This window comes from Hyposmocoma kahamanoa, unplaced genomic scaffold (genome assembly GCF_003589595.1).
Source record: "Hyposmocoma kahamanoa isolate Upper Pololo Valley unplaced genomic scaffold, ASM358959v1 65, whole genome shotgun sequence".
NCBI classification, from domain to species: domain Eukaryota; kingdom Metazoa; phylum Arthropoda; class Insecta; order Lepidoptera; family Cosmopterigidae; genus Hyposmocoma; species Hyposmocoma kahamanoa.
This window is the reverse complement of record NW_020653853.1, coordinates 4390708-4416262: the sequence shown is the minus strand read 5'-3', so window position 1 is coordinate 4416262 and position 25555 is coordinate 4390708. Positions and strand designations below refer to the sequence as shown.

The 25555-nt window shown below is 36.2% G+C and overlaps 1 protein-coding gene across 5 annotated transcripts in view; it reads left to right on the top strand.

Moving 5' to 3' along the window:
• The window catches only part of LOC113231558 (atypical protein kinase C), a 491714-nt gene that overhangs the window by 213195 nt on the left and 252964 nt on the right, over positions 1 to 25555 (top strand). Inside the window, exons 1-2 of one of the 5 annotated variants that reach the window (XM_026465884.1) lie at positions 2546 to 2679; positions 20305 to 21087. The exons of 1 other annotated variant lie outside the window; for it this stretch is intronic. In XM_026465884.1, coding sequence (XP_026321669.1) covers positions 20505 to 21087 — 583 coding nt within the window. In that variant the 5' untranslated portion in view covers positions 2546 to 2679; positions 20305 to 20504. Of the gene's footprint in view, positions 1 to 2545; positions 2680 to 20304; positions 21088 to 25555 lie in introns of those variants that run through there. 3 more of the 5 variants (XM_026465886.1, XM_026465887.1, XM_026465888.1) reach the window with 3 other exon arrangements.

Sequence of the window (25555 nt, the reverse complement as noted above, 5' to 3'; positions counted from 1 at the left end):
CTTTTGGCATGAAATATAAAATAGGTGTGAGTGGATTCGGAGTAATAAATGTCAGTGATAATTATTTATCTTGATTTTTTTTTCTTGACGTTTTCTCCAAGATTTTTCTTCGTATTTATTAAGTTGTCTCATCCTTTATAGTTTTTAGTAAAAAATTAAAGAGACAAAACAATGAATTATCATTCCTATTTCATTGGGTAATTATTAGACAAGTATTATTATAATTATCGTATAATTAGGCATGATAATTATCTAAAAAATAAACGTCATGATAATTCCTGTGTTGAGTTAAACTGTGTTAAACGTAGTACCGCGGTCCAGTACAGACGACCCATCTCAATGACGCGGGTCCGTCAAGTCTAATCTACACAGCCCCGGGCGATATTAATTTTTGTTTTTGTTTCACAACTTTTACTCTCAGCCTGTGCCGTCAATTTGATACCCTGCGTTTTGTTCTCGCAAAGTTTAATTATGTTAACGATTAGTTCATCCATCATTGTCGAGGATATTCGAGTTGTATTCATTGATGTGTCTACAGAGTAGGATTAAAATAGTGTAAATCCGCATATAAAAATATTATTGGTTGCATTCGTACTTATACCTTATAAATACTTAAAACATTTTACACAAAACAATATAGATTTTTCTTTTATATGATTTATTTTTTCAAAACAATACAGACATCTTGTCTGGGTTTCATATGTTTGACATACCTACATATAATTATTAAGGATGCCTACATGGCAATAAATAAATTAATCAATGAATTACATTGACTTACAATGAGTAATACTAGATAAACAAACTTAACAAAAAATGAACGAGTATCGGAATCGTACATGAACATATTAACATATTAGAGCATATTCATATTCACATTCACACAATGCTGTTGCATAGTCTTAAAATTATGTGATGAAGGTGTGCCATAGTCACCACAAATACATGCACTCTCCGAGCTATAAGGAGTATTTTTTTTTAAATGTACGTAGTCATAAATTATTTTATTTGTGCAACAAGGAGACCATACGGAGAGTTCACATTACGTATCAGAGTTTCGATAGAATGTGATTATTGCCTATGTTGCATGTTGGTGAATTAAATTTATAATGCGAAATTTTAGTTTCTTTTTAAATAAAGGGTCTTTGATATACTTTGGAAAATTGTTATACAGTTTGGCAGCTTCGTACAGAATATTCTTAGTGCCTAACGAAAAAGCTATTCTTGATTCATTTAGGTTACACCCTTTTTTCTACATAGTTTCTAAAAAATGTCACTTTTGAATTTGGACATTGTATTGTTTATGGTGCAATATGTTAATAACAAAGATGTGTAAAGTTAGAATGGTCATCATTTAACTATAGTAGAAGTCACCATTAATCGAAATAAAAAAAAAGTTTGTTTGGTAATTGCTAAATTCAGAAATACGTTTTTTCTTATTCCTATACAATCGTGGCTTTGTACATATACAGTCTTTAGTGTCGTCCTGGGACCAGATCTGAGTCTACCTGGGCGCTCTCAAGCCTGCTACTTAGCTTATTATACGGGTTAAGTGCCCTCTCACCCTTTTGTCCGGCGGCGCCGTCAAGGACATCAACGGCTGCTCAAGACTTAAAAAAAACTGAAGTATCTATTATCACTTGTGGTGGTTATTATCAAAGTGCTGCTTTATAATATTCGTTAATCCTGCGATGATCTGTTTTATGTTTTTTTCGCACATGGCTCTACCATTGTAAATATGTTTAGCGAGTAATATGTCCTATTACATATTGTTTCTCTGACTATTTTGTTAAAAAAAAAAACCCAAATACATATTTTTTTTCATGGAGCATGAAAACATAGCTGCGCGTTGGACACCGCGTGTCTATGACGTGTGACGGGTTAGACATACTTTAGACCGCCTTTAAAAAACACACCAATAAGTTTGTTTTGACTTACTAAGACATGGTAATGACTCCAGGAAAAGCACCTTTGCCTCAACCAATAGAATAGCATGTAGATTTCATGCGTTACACGTACTCATGACACCAGCAGAAGCAGTGACAGAGATCGTGGCCAAACTTACCGCAGGCAATTTCCAAAGGCCCGGCGGCAAATCCAATAGGAAACGTCATAATCATATGATAGGTGGTGCGCATTGCGCCCACCTGTCGCGCGCGTGCGTGGCATGACGTCACCGCCGCGCCGCCCGCGCCACAGCCGCGCCCCGCGCCCACCCGATTGATCTGCCGAGCCTCCTCGTGCTAATCAAATCACACTATCGTTTTTTGATAGTTTTTTAAACGTCTTACGGATATTCTTCAGATCTGTTTAAGTTGATTTTTATAAGGACTTTACTTCAGATATGCAGGGATTTCGGATATGGCGCAAAAGAGCAGCCACGAAGTGGTGACTTCGGGAACATTTCGGCTCTTCTTATCTAGTTGTTAATCCAAGATAAATATTACATCAATCGGGGGAGGATGAGGCTGGGCGCGCGTGCGCGGGCCGGGGGCCGGGGGCCGGCAGCCCAGTCGCGCTCCGGCCGCGCAGCCCGCCGCACGACGCTCCCGCGGGCGCCCGACCAGCGGCGACTCGCCCGCCGCCACCGACCGCACATGCCCGCGCGCTCGCCGCACTTGCTCCCTCCCTGACGAGCCACCCCGCCCGCGTGGACACGACCACGTGCCATCCCGTTGCGTAAGCGATCGCGCGCCTCGCGGCCGCCGACTCTCCGAACCTCTTCTCCTTTGACACGCGAGAAAAACAAACGTTTTTGATATCGATCACACCGTGTTTATCATTGCCATGGCGTAGAGCCATGTGTGTTTGTATGAGCTATGCCGCTGAAGTAAATAGTGCGGCCGAGCAGAGTATCGGCGGAGTTAGAAGTGGCTTTCTTTTTTAATGGGGTAATCCGGACCGCGCCCGCGGTCTCCGGGGCCTACAGTACGCGGGCACCGGCTGACCTTAAAACCGCGTCGCGGGAACCCACGATGCCTTGTTTGTTTATGAAGCCGTAAAGAACTTATATTTATGTCCATTTAGATAAGCATCGGTGAAATCCAAATTGCTTCTTGTGCCGAAATTTTGATCCTACTCCTGTCGTTTAGACTTTTAGAAGCCGCATTAGGGGCGTAGTTTTGTTTGAGGTTGATATTGAGTTCGCGGGTTGTTTATTTCCAATTTGTTTGAAGCGGAGTAAAAAAAAGAAAAGTAGGTGTACAACTGTACAGTTTTTCTTGAGGAATGCTAAACTCGTAAAAGGCTCTCCGGTCTCCAAGGGCCCTTTGGGCGTGACCTAACTACAGCCGAGCTAATCTAAAAGTTTTTGCCGAAACTTGTCGGATAGCTTTATCAATTTATTGGGTACTTCTTTAGTTCTTCAAAAAGTAGCAACGTTTAGAAAAATTAAATTACTATTACAATGTTTCAATTTACATCTTTATTTTAAGCCTTTTTGAAAAATATACGTTAAAATTACATATCATCGACTATAAAAGCACATTAAATAATTACTAAAAGAAAAAGTGCTATTCCACAAAGTAAATATTCCTATAATTTTTAGCAAATTAGATGAATAGCAATCTTAGCGAATAAATCTATCAAGTTAAGTTTTTTTAATCGCCTCTAATGGCCTCTCCTAATTAATGACGCCTGACTCCTTAAGAAATGGGACCTTTCCACAGAAATTCATATTTGCTTTTAGTATTCGGCAATATTGCAAATTTTGTTGGATATATTTTTTTATTTCAAATGTTTTATCTTTTATATACACATATTTATACTCGGTTTAAATAAATTTATTCATTTATTACCTATTTTCCGAGTTATGATTCCTATTTAGGAAAATATATGACTCAAATTGCATGTTTTCCTGGGTATTCATAAATACTAGACAAATCCATACATCCCAGTAAATACTTACTTTTTCACGTACACTTTGAACCAAAGGCATGAGGTAATCAACATTATTCCTAGACACCAGTACTTGTACATTTGGTTTGGGACAAGAATTGAGTGGCTCATTTTTCATTTGCAGCAAGTGGGGAGTGTAAGTACTTATTACATAATTTGAGATTACATTAACCGAAGTAGGTGACGTCACGAAGGCTTTCAAACCGGGAAGTAGCCGCGGAATATATGAATCAAAGTCACGAACCAGTGTCGGCGGTAATTTTCCAAACAATAGAAATATTTTGTGACGAACATGAGGATAAATGGAATATTTGTTTGATTATGATATAATTATCACATCACTTTATCTATCTATTATTGGTGTACTAGGTTTTGAAAATGAATTGAAATAATAATAAATTTATTCACAGATATTACCATTATACCTAAGGGATAGTTACAACTATTACTGTTGATTGCTGACCGATTTGTAACATATAATTGGCGATTGGTCATCACTATACAATTACGTAATTGCTCTGCAAACATTAACTAATTTACGATTTGCGATTTCATTGTATACTTTACTTTTAGCTTTTAGGATGTTTAGTTTAAAACACAATTAAAATACTTCGCGAGAACATTTTCAAAAAGGACAACACGAAGAATTGAAACATAAACTGTCTTTGGAAGAAAGAAAGGCACGTCTAGGGAATTCTAAATTCGGAGAGTCAAAGTCAAAGTCAAATAATCATTCATTCCATCATTATTTCATCATTTTTTAAAGGTACTGCTCGTTCACTACGCTGACCTCCCTGAGAAGAACGAGCAAGAAACTCTAGGGATTGCTAAATAAACTTAAATGCTATAGAAAACATTTTGAATCGTATTTGTGTAATCTAGACTCACGTTGTCTTTCCACACATTTTTATCTAACACGTAGTCTACAATTTTGTAATATGACTTTTCAATTAAAATACTTTTAATGTAAGTTTTAAACTTAGGAAATGGTAATCTTAATTTATGCTCCGGAATCTTATTGTAAAAACGTATACAGTTCCCCATAAAAGAATCGTTTACCTTAGTTACGTGGTACCATAAGTTTGAACTTTGTTCTAAGGTTAATATTATGAATATAAATAGAGGATATGAAAGGATATAAAAAGAGATAAATGTGTTTAAATTTTTCCGATAAGAAGAATAGTTAGTTTATTTATGTCATAAATACATATAATATGTTTGATACAGAAGCTTTCGTTGTCTTTAAGTTAGCCGTTTTTGAAAATACCTCAATTTTCTCTTTTAACGAAGAAATTACTGAAGAAATTTTTCTTCATTTTATGTAATTTTTTCGCGGGAAATCGTTATATCTTTACGGTGGCTATTTTGAAACTCCAGAACTATTTAATAGAGTACTTAGTAGTAAAATTTTTCGTCGTGCACAGGCTAAAGCGTCTAAGTCATACTGACAGATCTTAAATATTATAAAAAGCTGCTGCTAATTCTACTTTTACTATTTATGTAAATGAAAACTTGCTTATTTGAAATTAAGAAAAAACATAGTCACGTAAATAACGTACAATTAATTATCAACCAGAGTGTCTGGTTTTTGAAGCTATTAAAATCTCACACTCTCAATCGCCCTGTTTCGCCAAATTGGCAACATCAAAGAGCGTCACGTTCAGAAATCTTATATATTTTAATTAAACTGACGCCAATTGCCTATTCCGTTCCAGAGGGTTAAATTCATGCTACCATTCCTTAGTCGTTGTACTTCGAGCTCTACACACATAGAATACAATAGAACAGAGAACGAAACGTAATTCCTCCCAGTAACAACTCCTTTCATTTCTAAAGATTTAATGTTTCATTTTATAAAGTTAATGATTATTTAAATGATAATAACAAACAATAAGATATTAGTCATCCAAGTATACAAAAGTTGTATAATAAATAAATAACCTTTAATGTAAGGTGTGCGTTCCAGGACAGTTTTAAACGTCGTAAATGGCAACTTTTGAACATCAACCGGAATTTTATTATAGAAGCTTTGCCCCTTAAATGAATTTGTGACTTTGTGAAGACGACTGTCAAGAACAGTCGGTTTATTTTCATTCCTCGTATTAATTTGTAATGTTTATCATTATTAAAAAAAACATAAATACTGTGACGCTAGTGTAAGAATGTAAATTTTTTGAAACTTCTCTCTCAGACACTCTGAATGGAAGATTTATTGGTAGTAGAGCATTTGTAAGACCATATCGACTCATGATAAGAACAGAGTCCGATGTCACTATATAGCGAAGAGACGATAAATACATAACCTCGTTATTCAGACTAAGGCCTATCTAAAGGGTATCAAACATTTTTATGTTACTTCGTTTCGTTATCATCTGATATCCACAGCGAAGAACAACGATAGAAATGTACAGTGTCCTGAGAATAAACAGTCTTGCACATATGTCTTTGTTCTACGGATGAGTTGACATCATTTCATACTAATCATTTTAGTTTCTGGCTCATCGACTCATTGTTAAAAGCGTTTACACAAATTGGCCTTCAATTTTCCCAGTAAACATTTGGTGACATAGCATGACTTCCTAGATTCCCTGACTTGTCCGCTTGTGACTTCTTTCTGTGGGGATGCCTCAAGACACTTGTCTAAGAGGACACACACCGTATATTGTGATGCATTAAAGGAATCTATCCGTCAACAAATCAACGGAGACCTAGGAAGAGTGGAGACTAATTTCTGCAAACGCCTTCAACAAAACGTTGACGATAATGGCAGTGATATGAAATGTTAGGGTCGTACAACTGTTGTTCTAGATCTTCTTTACATAAATAACTGCCCCTTCCAGGTTTATTGAGTGCGCTACTCCATACGTGCCTGTTTATTCTTGGTACTATTAAGCTGGCTTGAATAAAAAGTGCTAATTAAGAAACCAATTAGGAGACATCAAATATTCACTACTTTCGCTACCTCTTTGTTAGATTAGACAACAAGATTAATGTTAATAATATGTATTGAAAAATAGTCGGTATCAAAAATGGAATGTTTTTTTTTCTCTAGGAGACATCTTCTCTTTTAACCTTTTATCACCAACTGCTGAATGGAGGTATCTTCTATAGTAGGCTATTATCTTCGGTTTTTGAACTCTAGTTTCAAATACTTTAATTTTCAAACACATCAAGTGACGGTATGGTAAACTACACGCCTGTCCGTGACAGTTACAGTGCCACTCAGAACCTTAAATGCAAAGATCTTTGGGGCGCTACCACTGCGCCCGTCACTCTGAGATATTAGTTGACAAGTCCCGTGTGCCTGTAATTTCACCAGCACTCTTACCCTTCAAAACCGGAACACAGTAATGCTGACATTACTGCTTGGCGGCAGGAATAGGTAAGGTGGCAGTACTACCCTGGATGAACTCTTTCACAAGGAGCTAGAGCTCCTTATACGTATAGTAGCTGTCTACTGCTATAAATAAGTATATTCTTACATAAATCTCACAACGAACCCCTCGACATCGCACCGACAAATATAATCGACGTATGCTCATATCAAACCTACACAAATAACTTTTGACAATTGTATTGTAATATTGCACTATATTCGTAGTTAAGCGCGCCATTCGCGCACCGACTTAATCAAAAGTTGTGTGACCTTGCCACAATGTAATTTTTGCGGAGTCTGATAAGATTAATACTGTTTTTTTTTCTGTTACGTGCCATAAATCATTGTGTTTTTCATCTTGTTCTTCGTCCGTGCTTCTTTTCGTAGGTACGATTTTTTAACAAAAATCTACATATTATGCAGATTTACTTTTTCAATTATGTTTTGAGTTCTCGTTTTAACCATTTCCTAGAGTGTTATACAACTTTTCTGTGAACATTTGATTATCGTAATGCAATGACCACAGCCATCTATTTATTATTATTGCCGTAATCAACCAATATATAATTGAAGCTTAAACCACCATAATGTGTTATTATTGCTTGTCGTATAATTAATTAAAACTATAATTCAAAATCTACTCGATTTTTTTCACCTGGTATGTGGACTCGTTTGGAACATTGGAGTCCAGCGGTTTTTTCACGAAATAATTTTTAAAATATTTTATTATAAATATATATTATTTCTGTGCCTATGGCTCTAAGCTCTAACTTCTTTTTAACAATTTTTTAATCAAAATTGGTATTTAGAAACAAACGAGTCTGGCTTACGACCAGACTTGTTTGCTTATAAATACCAATTCGTAGTAACATTGTAGGATCATGTATAGCATGTTATAAGATATCGAAGCGAAACGACGGAAGAGTTTACACTATTTTACGACAGCTCAACGTCATAAACCTGCTAAATTTGTTGCCAAGCGATTTGTAGGGTTCGTGAATAGTAGCTTTATAAATCTTTTAAATGACAAATGAATTGGTTTTGTATCAACTCATATAGTCATGCTACTAGGTTTTTGTATAATAGAAAGTGACCGGACTAACAGGTCGTGCGGGTGGTCCGCGACACATCTGTCTATAACAATCGCAGTGCCGCTTTCTTCAATTGTAAAGATCTGAGAGGCATTGCCACTGCGCCCGTAACCCTTCAAAACCGGGACGCAATAATGCTCACATTACTGCTTGGTGGCAGAACCAGGTAATGTAGCAGTACTTCCTAGGACAACTCTTTCACAAGCAGTTCTACTGCTACTAAATACACTTTAAACTCAAGGTTTATTATACAGCTTCTGCGTATTAGAGCAACAAAAAATCGTTCAATATTTGAAATGAAATATTGTATTGATAAAGCGTGAAACACAATGACAGCGAATAAGAATGACTAAGAAACTCCAGCGGTTGTCGGGTACGAGTCGGGCGCGTGTCGGGTCCGTGTATTTATATGGACGACAAGACACTACGAACGGGCGCGGGACCTGACCTGCGCCCATCCTACGCCCGCGCTTGGTGTGTTGTCGTCTATATAAAATACGAAATTACATCCGTCGTGCTTCCGACCAGACACGCGCGCGACCCGCACCGGCTTTCAGTGTTTAACGCTTTAATGTGTACAAGAGTTTATTTACATAGCGCAACCGCTAGAGTTTCTTAGTCATTCTCATTCAGAGAAATTTGCCTTACCAATGAGTAGTATATTTTAATTAGTATGACGATTTCAAGTGTATTTAAAAAAAATAATTTCAGTTTGAATTTGTTTTGCAAAAACATTAATGTCACATAATTCGTTCAAAGTCTAGATAATTTTAATAAATGTAATTGCGTGCGTCTGGAATTGCTTTTCTGCATGCTTTCGCCTTATTTGTTGTGTAAAACTCAGCATTAAAACATTACTAACAATTTGTAATTGGAAATGAAACTATTTTTCCGGATTTAAATCGCGTATATTTGTTTTTTCAAACAAACCGACGTTTCGGGCCCTTTACAGGTCCAATTGTAATATCATGTAATATGATGTCATAACAGTTGTAGTGCCGCTCAAAGATCTGAGGGACACTACCACTGCGCCGGTCACCCTGAGACATAAGTTGACAAGTCCCATGTGCCTGTAATTTTACTAGCACCCTTACCGTTTCAATCCGGAACGCAGTAATGCTCACATTACTGTTTGTCGGCAGAAATAGGTAAGGTCTCTGAAAGAATTTTTTGACAAGAAGCTGTACTAGATTTCTAGAACTTTCGGAATATTCAAATTCAAAGGTTTTATTTCGGATATTCATCCATAAACAGAACACTTAAAATTGGGGTTAGTATTACAAATAATTATTCTTCTTTCTTTCTTTGAAGATTTCGAGTCCAGTGCTCATGAAACAAGCCGTGAACCCTGAATGCCATAATATACACTACTGCCACGAATTCTGCACATCAGGGAAGCCACTCGTTTTCGCATAATAGCACTAATATTGTCATCTAAAGCTTTATTTCTTTGAAAAAGGTTATTTTGCTTAGCAATAAAACTAAAGAAGATAAAAAAACTCAATTCGTTAAAAACATCGATTACGTTAGTTATTATAAGTAGGTTAGAACACCATGGCCGATTTAAGAGTCAAACTTTTTATAATCCAGCCCGTAATATTTTATGTATGGCGCAAAATGCTTAACGGCATTCTACTTTTGTAATATAATATATCCCCATTACAGATCTACATTTGTTCCGTCCCTATTACGCCGAGACTACACTTACATAATAGGCTTTATTTGCGTTTAAATATATGATAATGATGCCGTAAAATAAAAAAATGAGTGTGTTTTTTGTTTTGTCGCATAAAAAGGAAAACTCGGTAAAATCTTATTTAACAGTGTTTAAAAAAAAACTTTAGCTTATGGTCTTTTATCAAGTACCCATATCTACTTTTTGAACTATTTTTATGTCGCACTGCTAACACCGTTGATCGCGTTTGTGTTAACCTAAAACGAAAACTCACTACTAGAATCAATACATACATCTCACTGACTGCGGCTTTCTGCTCAACAACGCTTTCATACCCGCTAAAAATATTCTTGACCTGTCCTTTCTTTACAGTCTTCAATTTGATAGTGGTAAGTTCGCCTTGCTCGGCCCTTACCAACACACTCGCCTTGTAAATTGTTTCGTCAATTGTCTTTCTTTCATCTAAGTATCCTTTCTATGTATTTTGTCACCACATTTTCTTCCACGCCGCAAAACTCTCTTACCACACTGTCCCGCAATTTGTCCCCAAACTCATTCACATAGAGTTCAGTATACGTAAGCACTGTGTAGGATCTCACATTTGTGATTGCAATGCTTCTAAAACTAAGACAACATGATATTCTTATACTTTTTGTGAAAGTACCCCAGTACATTATTATTATAAGATCGAACAAGCAGAAGAATTCTTTCGATCGGGCTGGACTCGAAAATCAGCGACTTCGCCAAACCGACGCTATTGCTCTTATCAATTGAGCTCTAGATTGAGACTCGGTCAGGCTGATCATAGCATTTTTTTTTTGCGTGTGTTCGGTCTTTGCATTAATAATAATTCCTATGACTTTTATAAATAATATTCAAACAATTTCATACGTTGAATCGGGCCACCAAAACCGAATACACGACGACGGCCTTAAAGATTTGCATAGTTATTACGGTATAACGCTTGTGTTACAGTGTGAAATTGCTTGCTAAACATTTTATTTTGTAACTTGAATACGAGGTATATCGTACCAACATTTTTCTAACTCTGACACAGCCGGGCAAGAGATCTCTTTAATTTGTTTAACTCAATAGTGTATTGAACTGTAGTGTAAAAATTTACGCTTCCACAATATAAATAAACATATTTAAATGTATTTGACATTCGTAATTATTACTTTCAAAATGTTTCAAATTGGCGAATACCCGTGCTATACTAGTAACGAAATTGACTTGGGGCACTACCCAGAACACCCAGACCAAAACTAATTTAGATCCGTTCGTTCTCCAAATTGGCCCTGGCGGGAATAGAGCTGAGGACATTTGCGTGAAGCGTTCAAGATGCAACTAGCCATTTCGATTCAGTATTTAGTACTTATGATTTCCGAACTTGTGAAGATCTTGGAGTAATTCCTGCCACGAGTTCTGCTTCTGTAAAGAAGCAGTTCTAACATCGATTTCTATAGGATTGATGACTGGGAGTCTTGTTGGTATGCTGGAGATCAAGATCATACAAGATGTAAATCGGGCCTGGATTTTTTACTCCGCAAGTTTTTTGGAATATAAGTTTATAAGTACATAATTTTAAAAACCTACGACACGTATTAATTGTAACGTAATACAATCCCTTAAAACCCGTAAAAATATACATCCCTTCAGGAAAGCAACGTTTCGCCCTTTAATTCACGTCCATCTCTCGTCACAGTGGCAGTACATCTGCTCGTGAAAGAGTTTGTCCAGGGCAGTACTGCCTCCTTAACTTTTTCTGCCACCAAGCAGTAAAGTCAACATTACTATGTTCCGGTTTTGGAGGGTAAGGATGCCGGTGAAATTACAGGCACATGGGACGTTCTCAGGGTGACAGTCGCAGTGGTAGTGTCCCTCAGATTTTTTCAAACTCGCCTACTATTAGAACTCGTAGCCCGCCACTTGACGTTATAAAACAAAAATCGAATCGGTAACTTATTTTTTAAATCTGATACTTATTCTAGCAATAAGCATTTCAAATTATCGATTACACAGCTTTTGCTAACAGGAAGTTCATTCTCGGAACTTCAAATGTGGGTTGGGCCATGTTGACACCCTAATTCGGCGATAATGGTTGGTCAATTCGAACAAAAATTAGTGATTTTCACTAACCTAATTTTCTGAATCGGTTTATACAACTGACGCCAATTAGGGTTAAAGGGGGCGCAAAAAGCGTTTCAACTCTATTACTCTTTCCATATACATTATTATACAATTACGTAGCCCCATGCTCTCTTCTCTGAATCGTGTTCAAAGTGAGTACTATAATGAAATAAGTTTACTGCGTAAAGGATAATTTTGCGCTCACTTTCCATCGCCAGCTGTTCAACAGACCTTGTTTGATGTTTTCAACGCATTCTGATCCATCTGTTTCACATTTTCTATTTTCCTATCGCAGTCACAAACGTATTTACTGTTCATGGTAATATTAAACGTTAACCACTTTAGATTAAATTTAGAAATAATGTTTTAATTTAATTAAAACACAAATTGACTGTGAAATGTTAATTGTAATTAACATATACGCGCCAGGTTGCACGTCGATTACAATGTTGCTTATTTTACGTAAACATTGTGTAACTGTACTGTATTATTACAAGTGAATTTAAGTATATTCAATTCTATTGTCAACCCTTAATGTTCTTTAATGAATTTTTTGACCACAGCCGTGCTTGTAAATAAAATAATAATAAATTTGCCGCGGTGTACAGTCTCTCCAGTTTAAAAATTCAAATTATGGGGAAGGTGGAAATCCAAAATGGCTACCCAAAATAATGTTTTTCAACTTAGCAGACAGCGATCATTAATTTTATAAATTTGACGACTGTGGTCGAGTGGCTTACACGCCGATTTTCATCTCCCGGTCCCGGATTCGATCCCTGACCGGATCAATTCCGAAACTTAACTTTTCTGTATTGTCTCGAGTCTGGGTGTTTCTAGTACCATCGTTGTTTCCGATTTCCACAGCACAAATGCTTTGTGATCAGAGCAACATGTGATGTCTAATATTTATTTGTAAATGCGATTTAGATTTTACGCTGTATTGAAAGTTTATTTTGTAATCTTAGGGTTCAGTACGCACTAATTAAAAACTAAGGGTCGTAATAATCTGATTATCCAATCAATTTTGACACTTACGTTCGCACCTAATAAACTACGCAATTCTCGAAGATCGATCACGGACCGCTTTGTCCATTTCCTTTCAAAAATGAAGTAAAATTTTATTACGAACTCTCAAAGCGAGCGGAAATTGGCTGTGATAATTTAACGATGAAAATCTTTTTTCTTCAGTATCAATTCTAAGTACTTTTCCAAATTACGAGTGACAGTATGTCTATTTACTTATAATGGTACATATCCACGCAAATAATTAACGCATTCGTTTCCATTCCTGTTTTTGAAGTCGGTTAAAAATACTTGTATTTTAGAGTTAGCTTCGGCTTTTGTGAACCGATTGCGATGTCTCTTTTTTTTGTTGGAAAGAGAGTATCTCAGTATTGATCCCATTTAAATTAGAAGAGAATATTCCACCTCTAGGGGTGGCAAACTAGGGGATAAATCCGGTTTCGCGCACTTTCCGGTAACCGATTTCAGTAACATTTGGCAAATAGATGTAATTCCACGAACTTTTAAGGTCGATTTTTTTAGTGCTGCCATCTTACCTATTTCTGCCGATAAGCAGTAAAGAGATAAATCGCGTAACATATACATACGAATAAAAAATACAGTCATATTGAGAACCTCCTCCTTTTTTGAAGTCAGTTAAAAAATAAATGAACATCCTGGCCGTAAAATATCATGGTATTCGATAAATAAATATAACCCAAACATTTTCAAACACAAAAGAAAATTTAAAGAAACTTGGGGCGTAAGTAATAAATAATTCCACGTAAAATATGTATGCTTTGTTAATGAGAAGCTAACAACTTCTTACGAATTCGTTAAACTTTCATACAAATCTTTCAACTTGTGAAACTTTTGCAATACAAATTATCGTCAATACCTTACATAAACTAATTAACGGGATTTAGTTAGAAACACATGAAATTTTTACAATTTCCTCTTAACTTTTAACTACCTTGGTGGCTGTTTGGGATGTGGAGGACCCGGGTTTTCGGGAAATTAACTTTCCTGAATTGCTTCTCGTCGTCCGTGTGGTGCCCTGAGAAAGCCGAAGTACGATATCTCCCTGCGCTTACCACACATACCAGAATGCTTAATCGGTTTAAGCGTGTCAAGAAGCTAGTAGGTGACTCATAATTAGTAGAGACGAAGCAGCATAGTCTTGAACACCGCCGTGAAGTTGCCTGCTTATCGGTATTCTATAGGATATATCACGGAGATTGTGCGAGGGTGTAATATTTGAATAAAAGATGGTTTTGGAATAATTTTACAAATTTCATATGCAGCACTGTGTGTTCAGTTGTTCAGAGAGAAAAGTGACAGTGTCCCTAAACGTCAAAGTATTTATACAAGTACTGATTACGTTTCGTTTCATTACAGAGGGAATTACATGATTTAGTTCCACCTTCTCCTTTGTCATCCGGGGACTAGGTGTAGACCGGGGTTCCACACGTGTTGTGGATATTCCAAGGAATCGCACGAATTTCATCTATGTAGCCAAGTATTATTGAAATCGGTTACCGGAAAGTGGGTGAAATCCAAGAAGCCGGATTCATCCCCTAATTTGCAACCCTTAGAAGTTGAATAATTTCTTCAAATTTGAATGCGAGTACTACGACTATTGAGCAACCCCCTTTCCAACACAAGGACCATCGAAATCGATTCATAAATGTCGGAGAATACGCGTAACATACACTCTCCAACAAATACAGTCGATTGTGGACATCTTCCTTTGTTTGAAGTCAGTTAAAATAATAAGAATTCGTTTATTTGCTTAAAAAATGGCATAATACAAGATACGAACATGTGTGTTTCGTATATATTTAAATAACGTGCAACTGTCAAGTCATAACATCATAAATGTGTAAATTTATTTATGAATTTTATATATTAATAAACACTGTCAAACATTTTTCACAGTCGCAAGTGGCACCTGTCACTGTGTAATCAAGGTGGTGGCACAGCACAGAATGATATGTATATAAATACAGTAAATTTTATTGCACGCCTACATTAGGAAGTATAAATTACAAACACCAATTAAAACGGCTTAATGAAGCTAACTGTAGAGTAAGTACTAAATTTAGCCTGCTTTGTAGAGTCTATAAACAATTTCAAGGTTCCAATTTACCTTTTTGAAAAACTGGTACCGCTCATAGTACAACAGAGAAATAAGTCTAAAGAGATTAACATTCTTACACTAGCGTCGCAGTATATTTATGAAAATGTAATTTATGTTATGAAGAATAGTATTTTTTTATGAAAAATAGTGGCAGACATAGCATGAATACGAGGAATAAAAACCGGCCTCAAAAGTGTGTTTATCAGCTTTTTTCGATTTCCATTGGATCCTCTCATCAGATTCTGACTTCTTGGTGTTAATGACATTGTTAGGGTTTCCTTTGTACATTTTATATTTTATTGTACTTGTTGTCATGGTTACAGTGTTTTGTTGATTACACGTATTGTCAAGTTTTTTTTTTATTCATTTATTCAAAAAAAGTTTATACATTTACAACAATACATCTCCCGCCAAACTGGAAACAGTTTGTTGGCGAGCACGCTCTCACACACAGTATATGTTAACTCTTAATTAATGAATTAATAGCGCACAATAAAAACAACAAACAACTAATAATTAGTATAACTAAACTTAGACTTAACTTCTACTAACTATCCTAATAATATATTTTTTAATTTTAATTTTAAGTGAAAAAGTTGACTTTTATTTCCGGAAAATAATTAGTAATTTGATAGCCGAAACGAACCCAGAGCAGCATCAGTAGCCACCCTTTGAAACAAAAGAAGAATTTTCAAAATCGGTCCGCAATTGACGGAGAAATTGGTGAATACACGTTCATGCCTGTAAACTTTGAGGATCCCTTCATCTCATTGTGACTTGGTAACATTGGATCCACCATGATAGTGCACCCTTTCGAACAAAATCAAAAGAATTTTCAAAATCGGTCCACAATTGACGAAGATATTTGAAGACATACATACTGCCAAACGTATAACCTCCTCCTTTTTTTTTGAAGTCGGTTAATAAACTAACTGTTTTTGACAGTCTTCACAAAGTCAGAAATTGATTTAGAGGGTAATGTATACGCTTCTAATATTCCGGGTGATGTTCAAAATTTGTTATATGAAAGGTTTAAAACTATAGTGAAACAAAAACGATTCTAAAAGTTATTTATTATACGGCCTCTGCGTACTTGGATGACAAAATTCCGTGTATTATCGATCTAAGATGTTTGAAATGTATATTGTGAATGATAATAGATGTATTCAAATGTAAATTTACAAAGAGCAACCCCTAGAGTTTCTTGCTCATTCTTCGCAGGGGAATCTGGCTTACGAATGAGCAGCAGAGTTTAATCTATATGACGATTTCAAATGTAATTTGCTTGCTAATCTATGAAAAAAGGTGATCAGACTTTTTATCATTTTTTTCCTAATATGAGACCAGATTGTTGATATGATTGTTTGAGTCATTATTATTGTTATAATTTTAATAAAAAGTCTTAACAAGTTAAAAAATTTCCAACTCACTATCTTTTTTATTTGTTACTCGAATATCTCCTCCCGAAACTTGGTATATCGGACTAATTTCCGTCTCATTAAATACTAGCTCGAGCGAGCCCAAATTAGATGCCGTACTGATGCTATCGACGCAATGAGATATAAAATGAAACCAAAGCTTGCTTAAATGGAATTTAAGACTTTGAAATAATATTTCTTAAATGTTATTTTAAGTAAAGAACGATTCTTTACGATGTTGCGATTTTTGATTGATGCTATTTGATGGTGGAACGGTTTTCTTTTTTCAAATCTATATCACATCTATTTTGTCTTTTTTTTACAAACCAACGTCCACAACTCACGTCACTATTTATTTACACAAGCATGCAATAGAAACTTTATCATTTTTCACAACGTTTTTCATTTATTCTTTCAGAGTAAAGCCAGAATGAATGAAATATTCTATATTACATTTTAAAATTATACTGACAACACAGAACAATAATGTAAGTATTACAGAGTAAATCAATGAACAACAGGCGACCTTATTGCTAAGTAGTAATTTCTTCCAGGCAAGCTTAGGATAGAAATTTAAGAGTTGAAAAATTTTGATTAATTTAATTTTACGATAAACGCCGTGACTGTTCATGAACAGGTTAAAGAAACTTCTCTTTTCGCATATATGAACCTTTTCATAATTTTAGAATAAGTTCTGGCACTAGAGATGCCTGCTATCGAACTGCAGTATATCAGAGAATGTTTAGTAGCAGTAGATCTCCTTGTGAAGGAGCTCGTCCAGGGAAGGACGATTATCTATTTCTGCCGCCAAGCAGTAACGTCAGCATTACTATGTTTCGGTTTAGAAGGGTTAAGGGGGCTGGTGAAATTACAGGCACATGGGACTTGTCAACTTATGTTTCAGGGTGACGGGCGCAGTGGCAGTGACATTGCAACTGTTATGGATAGGCGTGTCGCATACCACCAGGCACAGTCCCGTCACTTGCGATTATAAAAAATAAAAAATACGGAATGTAAATTATTTACATGGGCCTTTCCATATCCCACAGACATGTATACCAAGTTAGTTAAGTTAATAAATGTTAGCATCCAATAAACAACATTAAAATCTTCGAAATAATAACAACTAAAATCGAAATGTTAATCTTAATATAAACAAATAGTTAATTATAATTTTAATGAACACTGTTCAATATTAAAGATTCTGTGTAAAGTGATAACTTGTACTGTCAGAAACGTGACTAAATTTGCGCATTTCGCTTTCGCTCGGAAGTGTACTTTCTCCCGTAGCCACCTCTTGGCCACCTTTCGTCTATCAATTTATAGAATAGAATAGAATACATTTATTACATAACACCACAACACAATAATAAACAGTAAAACATAAAAGTAAAAAAAAAAATAAAAATAAAACAGAACTAAATTAAAACTAAAACAAATTATATTTAAACAAACAGAAAATGAATAACAAAAAAGAAAACTAAATAAAATTAATTAAAAATAAAATCTTAGCAATAAATAATTATGCGACCACAAAGCTGGACAACACTATTGTTGTACTAAGTAGATGTCATGTGTGCGGCTGTGGCGTACGTAATATTTACTTGGTAATGCTCATATTAAATAATACTCTGTGACTACTAATGTACGTGTTAAACTACTCTATTTAGGTTTAACAGAGTAAAGTAAAATGATGTCTAATGTTAGGACATAAGGTACGAAATAAACAAATAATTTAACCACGACTGATCTAAATGTGACTGTGCTTATATGCTCGTTACGAACGCTTCGGCGAAGTATTACCTGTTCACTTATTTATGGGGTCGTATTTTCTGTCTGTCTCTTTCTGACTACAATTTATTTTCGAGGTAGCGCCTTAAATTTTTTATCAGATCTATCAGTGCGGCTATATTTTGCCCAGGAAGTATACCCGAGCTTTTTATTAACCCGTACCGTCTGAACACGGATCAGTTAATCAATTTTTTTATTTAGCTTTCGTTGATTTCGACAATTTCTTTTCATGGAAGGACTGTAGCAGGTTTCACGTAAACTGTCGGAAAATGTAAAGCAACATTTTTGAAAACTTTTAAATTGTCTTACATAGAAATTTATAATTGCAAAAGTCCTTTTAAAGCTGTTGTCATTAAATGTTTGTACAAACTTTGAATAACACGTACCTAGATTAGAGATTTTTTCCTTGCTGACAGAGTTACATGTAAATATATTTCGTCGCCTTCTTTCTCAAACTCGTATCTGAAAGCACAAAGTTACTAAAATGCAAAAAATGGATTGTACATACAAATTTTGCAGACTGATTTCACGTCATATTTACTTACACATTTACGTATTCTTAAAGTAATGGATCCAAATCAACACCCTTGATAAGAAATTTAAAATTAATACAAAGTTTTGTCATCTCCTGAATAATCACTCTTTTATAAAATACGAGTTAGAGAAAGTCGATTTATGATTGTACAATTTAGTGCAAATTATATACTAAGCAACATCATCTTCAATCCATTACACGTCTCACTGCTGGGGCATGGGTTTTCTTTAAGGTTTAGGTCATAGTTATAAACATAAAAAGTATACAACAAAATACAACCTAAAAACGACTTCATCCTATTTTAGATAACGGAAAGATAAATTTCAGACTTACACAAAGGCATCTATTTTACGGGACTTCTAAAGAATTACCCAAGAACTTTTCAGTGAATCGCTTTTTGCGGATTTATTAAAGACCAGGATTTATTCTTTAAGGATCTGAAATTCTTTGCAGTGGCAATAAAAACAGTGCTTTCATTAAAGAAACTATTTTTAAGCTTTAAAGACTTAAAATTCCCTATTGGTTTTTCTTTCCAATACTTATAATACAAACCTGAAGTGTAAGTAAGTATAAAAACAAAGTTCTATTGTATGTCTACGTGGCAGAGATAATTATCTTCATATTTATAAAGTTAATAGGAACAATAAAATGCTACCTTTAGCAACATCGTGTCATGTGTTTAACTAGAGTTTTTTCCATCTTCTAAGAGAGACCCAAACGTGTCAAAGGTCAGTCTCGAGAAAATCACAAACCATATCGTTTTCCCCAAGATTTTTCATCGTGTTTATTTAATTTTCTCACTGCTTGCAATTTTAGTAAAAAATTAAAGTGACTTCTATGAATCAGCAGAATTGGCAATATATCGGATAATTATATGAAGTTACATGTCAATTCAAACCCTGTATTACTTTAATCTAGAAAAAAACGAAACCTCTTCACTATTCTATACATTTTTCTAAATTCGAGTGCACTTGTAAAAGTTACAAGTACAGGTAAAACAACATTTTTTGCGAATATCCGTCAAGCGGTCACGGAGCGCTGTCTAGGCCGGACGGCTCGCGGACGACGTCAAAGGAGATTAGGTTCGTTTTCACAATTGTCACCCTTGCTCGCCCCGCACCCCGCGCCCGTGCCTCTACACTCCGGCCACTCGGCTTATGTGACCCGACTCACTAACCCGGGAATGGTGACTGTAGTGGAGGAATAAACATCCCATATTTACATATCCGCGACTGAATTGTCCCAATAGATTTATGAGTCGACTTAATATTAGCCTTTGTGCTCAAGTTTTTAGCGAAACGTCTAGTTTCAAAAATACAATTGCATTTAAGATTTTATGTGGTTTTGATATATTGCCACTCCCTGTAGTCGCAGTTCTACTTTTACCCCAATTTCAGTATCTAAGTCTTCCCAGTGTTTATGGTGATTGAATTGTGATAAGACTGAAGAATGGCTTGGGGTTATTGGTCTGCGTCGTCTGTGCTGCCGGACCGCGGCCGCAGTCCGCGCCGGGCCGGCACATCTGCTGTCCACGCTCATCCCAACCCCCCCACGGCGAGGGAGGTCATGGAGACACACGACGAGAGTATCCTCCATACAGCGTCAACATCACGCGACAGCCGGGACCATTCGGCCTCACCTCACTCGTCGTCAAACGGGGGTCATTCCCACCAACACGAAGTCCGCCACGCCGTTCCTGCCAGTGCGTTATTTGGGGAAAGTTACGGGGAATTATCCAGAAGACCTTCGTTGGATTTGGGGTCAGTGCGGAGTGCTCTAGCTTCTTGTTCGGGGGGTGGAACGCTTAGTGCGGGGTCGACATTGACTAGAGGGGGAACATTAGCTGATTATTTACCACCGACGCCGTGTCCACATCACCACAGAGTGTATGTAGACCATCATAAACACTACGAGCAGCCGATCCAGCCGGTTCACGTGGGGGTGGGGCACCACTCGCACTCGCATGCGTCTGCGCACTCGAGTAGACATCACACGGATGACGAAGATGACCTTGAACCGGCGTATGCGACAGGTAAGTGTAAAACTGTCTTGACTTGAAATTACAAATAAATTCCGTCACCCATACTTAAGTTACTATTTAAATATGTTTGCTAACATAAACAAAAATTATTAAGATCTCTAACGATTTACCAACCTTCATAATATTTCAATGTTGATGACTCAGCGAATTATTAGGGGACAGAAATGGGTTTTCATTTACTGCAACCCAAGTAGTGACTCAGTTTACCAAAATGATGCGAGCGTATTTCAGCAGATGAACTTACACAGTAACAAATACAAATATATTTTACAGACGTGCTATCAAAAATATTTGGTTCTCGTACATATACACCGTGTAACACGTTTTGTGTCTTTGGGAATTGAGTGTTATTTCCTCCTTTTTTATGACTAAAAAGTTTAGAAAACGAATGAGTTTTATATTTGTCATATCACCATATATTTACGTACCTAAATGGGTAACAAATTAGCCAGCAAAATTTTACAGCATAACAGCTTTTTCTGTACTTTCTGAGTATAGGAAATAAGAAACCGATAATTGTTCAAAGTCAGAAAATAAGTTTCAAATTTTTTACACAGTGTTATCTCTTCACCGTGCTTTCATATGGACAAGCAAATATTTTTAAATTCCAAATTTTTATTTTTCCTCAATATGTTTTTTGTGGCACCTTTTTTTTTACACCTTGTATAAATTGTTCACAAGACTCGCCTATACCGTGTAGTCAACCATCAAGGCTATTGACAAGCCAGTCGCTCACCAAATTTCAAAGCTTCTTTTGAGTCAAGAACCTAACCTTACCCCAAATTCAAGAATAAAACAAAACTTTAAATGATTGATTCAAAAACTTCGCGGTTTGTCTCGAAATTATCGAATAGCAAACAAACAAACAGCCGACCAATAACTTTGATTGATCACCTGTCACGCTTTCGCCCATCTGTCACACTCATTGTTATTGAGATTTTGTGTCGAAAAGTTCCGGTTTCAGTTTTAAATCCATTTATTATCATTGCCGAAAATTACATTTCCTTGAACACGAAACGTGACATGTAATACTACACCTACATCATCGAAAATGGTATGTTTTATTAGAACCGCGTAATCGTCGACGATAACTGTTACATATATTCTAAATTTTACACAGTACTACAGTTATTCTAGTAGTTTTATTATTTTTATTATTATATATATTACTTATTTTATTATTAATACAAAGATCGAACACTTAGAAAAAATCTTTCGATCCGGCCGGATTCGAACCGACGTCTTCTAGCAAACCGTGCTAGATGCCAACTAAACCACGGAACGAATCAGCGGACCTCACAAATTTTTCTATGTGCTCGTTGTCGGGTCTTTTGTATTTGGTTTTTTCAACGACTATTTAGCCGTACTTGTAGTTTTATTTGTTTCTGTGTGGGCTTTATTCTCGTCTATGTGTTGTGGGTAGTTGCTCTAGTACTCATAGTACAGGGAATTCCCTAGTTTGAGACCAGGTTTGTTTTTTTATTCCAAGTGACGTGACGAACAAGTCGTGAGTCTGTTGGTAAGTAACACGCTTGATCACAACAGTAGGAGTGCCATCAAAGCTTCAAATCGCAAAGATCTGAGGGTACTGCCACTGCGCCGGTCACCCTGAGACATAAGTTGACAAGTCCCATGTGCCTGTAATTTCACAAGTACCCTTATCCTTCAAAACCGGAACGTAGTAATGCTCACATTACTGCTTGGAAATAGGTAAGGTGGCAGTAATTTCCTGGACGAACTCTCACAAGGAGCTCTGCATCTACTAAAATAATAATATACGTAAATAAGTGTGGTTAACTAAAGCCTTCTTATTATATAGAAGTAATAGAAGTGACAGTACAGATGGTACCATGTTATAAACATTGGCGAGCGATAGTAATTTAGAAAGATTAACTAGCTAACTCCTAAGCTATGTTGTAACTTGTGTTTATTGGAGTTTGTTTCCCTCGGTAGACAAAAATATATATATAAATTGCCATCTACAGATCTCATCACAGATTTTTAGGCAATGCGGTGTGGGGATTCACATGTTTTCCGAGGGTTGTAAACCTTCTTCAACGTGCAAGTTTCATCACGTAGTTTCATTAACGTGACGTATTGATTCGCAAATATGCCTTACTTAAAAATTGACGTGTTAATTTATTTTATTTGGGATAACTGCAGCCATAAAACAATTTTAACCTTAACATGCTTTTAGCACTTTTTGGATAGGCCAGTTATAGTTATCCACTGGAAGGATTATTGACAGTGGAAGTTTTTGTTAATTAATAACTACGAAGAATAAAAACAAAAAACGTTAATATACGTATTCTTAATATAATTATAAATATAATACAAACCGTTACCGTGCCGGACTGCCGCGCAGAGGTCCCGGGTTCGATTCCGGGGTCGGGGATGTGTGAGTTATTATTATTTATGAAAACATAGATATCAACTGAGAGGCACTCGCTTATTCATCCTAGCGCTGTACAGATATATAATTTATCCATTTACCAAAACTGCCGCTAAAATAATAAAAACAAACGCCATCTAAAGAACTCTCCTTTATTTACGTTAACAAAAGTAGACAAAAATACACCATTTCCCACCCCTGACGCAGTATTCGTACGGCCTACTTTCAACGTTGCTTACTTTCATTTGACGCCTAATGTAGCGTGGCGATGGCGGTCTGACCGCACCCTAACGACGATTGTGCGCTCTGATCTTAATCATGCCGTATCTGCTACACTTTTAGTATATTCCATTAGGTACTTTGTTTATTCCTTATATTTAACTATAATTTGTTCATAATATTAGTCTGTTAATAATACTGTCACCTTAAATATGCACACACTTCGCAACACTTGCTTTTGTTTTGCTTTCTACAACAACACTTGTTTCTAAGTGTACCGATTAAGGCGGTCACTACACTTATCGACACTAAGTCGTAAGCTGGTCAGAAAAAGCGGTCCATGAAGTAAGAGCGAAAAAAACGTTGCGCATTTCGCTTCCCCTCGAACCTCGACGTTAGTAAGGGTTGTATTCCAGAACTCTATTCAATGCTCAAGTCAGGACTTGAGCAGACTTGAGTATGATTTCAAGCACTGGAAATACGACTCTAATGGCAAGGCCTTGAGTATGATTTTCAGTGCTCACTGCAATACTCAAGTCCTGACTTGAGTCAAGTCAGGATTTGAGTATGGTTTAAAGCACTCGAAATCATACTCAAGTCCCTGCCATTAGGGTCGTATTTCCAGTGCTTGTGTTTCCAGTGCAATCCTGACTTGATTTATAGGCATTGAGTAGAGCTCTAGAATACGACCCTAAGTGTGTTGACTCCTATAGCCATCTCTTAGCCACCATTCAATTGTCATTTTACTCCATCTGTCGTCACTTTAAAGTTCATCTTAAATAATACTCTGTTACTACTAACGTACGTGTTAGACTAATCAAATTAGGTTATAGAGTGTAAGTAAAATTATGTGTAACGCTTTAATACTTAAGTATTAAATCACATTTCAGAAAAAGCTTTCTGTTCGTGCACTAAGAGCGCAAAATTCGTTCCGTGCGTGTTTCGTTTCTGCTTTGCCCGCGACCACACACAACGTCTTTTTCGATTTCATTGTGTGGTTATAAAGATTTTTCTGACCGCCTTAAACCGATTTAGCGTTAATAAGTGTGGTGCCTCCCTAACAATAATAAACTTTTATAAATAAACTAGGAATCCGTTGAACTACGCTGGATGTGATGAAATACATTTTCCGAGTCATTCGGTTTACTTTCTTTCTTCGCGTAATGTAGCGTGTCGGTTTGTAACGATCGCTTTGCGTAACTTGAATGTCAAAATTAATCGCAACATTTTTTGATATAAAAAGTATTCAAGTATAGTCGGTCCAAATACATGTCACTAACTACATAAGTATACATTTTTAGGTCTAGTATTTCGAGACTACTATTTAGTAGAACTTCTTGTAAAAGAATTCGTTTCTTCCCACCCATTTCTGCCGCCAAGCAGTACGGTGACCATTATTGCGTCCGGTTTTGAAAGGTATGGGTGCTGGTGTTACAGACACATGGGTCTTGTCAATTTTATGTTTCAAAGAGACGGACGCATTGGCATTGCATCTTGCAGATCGTCCAATGAACCTGTTATGGATGGGCATGTATGTCGCCTACCACCAAGGCGCAACATTTGCAACATAAATGTGACGTCACGGTGCTCACCATGTTAGCTATTGGGATAAAATTTAAAAATGGCGGGTTTTGTCACTCGAATTTGGCAGCTAAATGTTGATATAATACTCGTAGCTTTGCATTTGGCATGCTACGGGGGCTGGAGCGTATTTGTAAATAGCCAATATTAAGTTTTTTATAAGAAAAAACATTATTGTTACGATCTTGTTTATTTAAATAACTTCTTATTTTGAATGTTATTCTAAGCCTTTTTTTGTTATAAGTAGCCATAATGTTTTCGACTGAA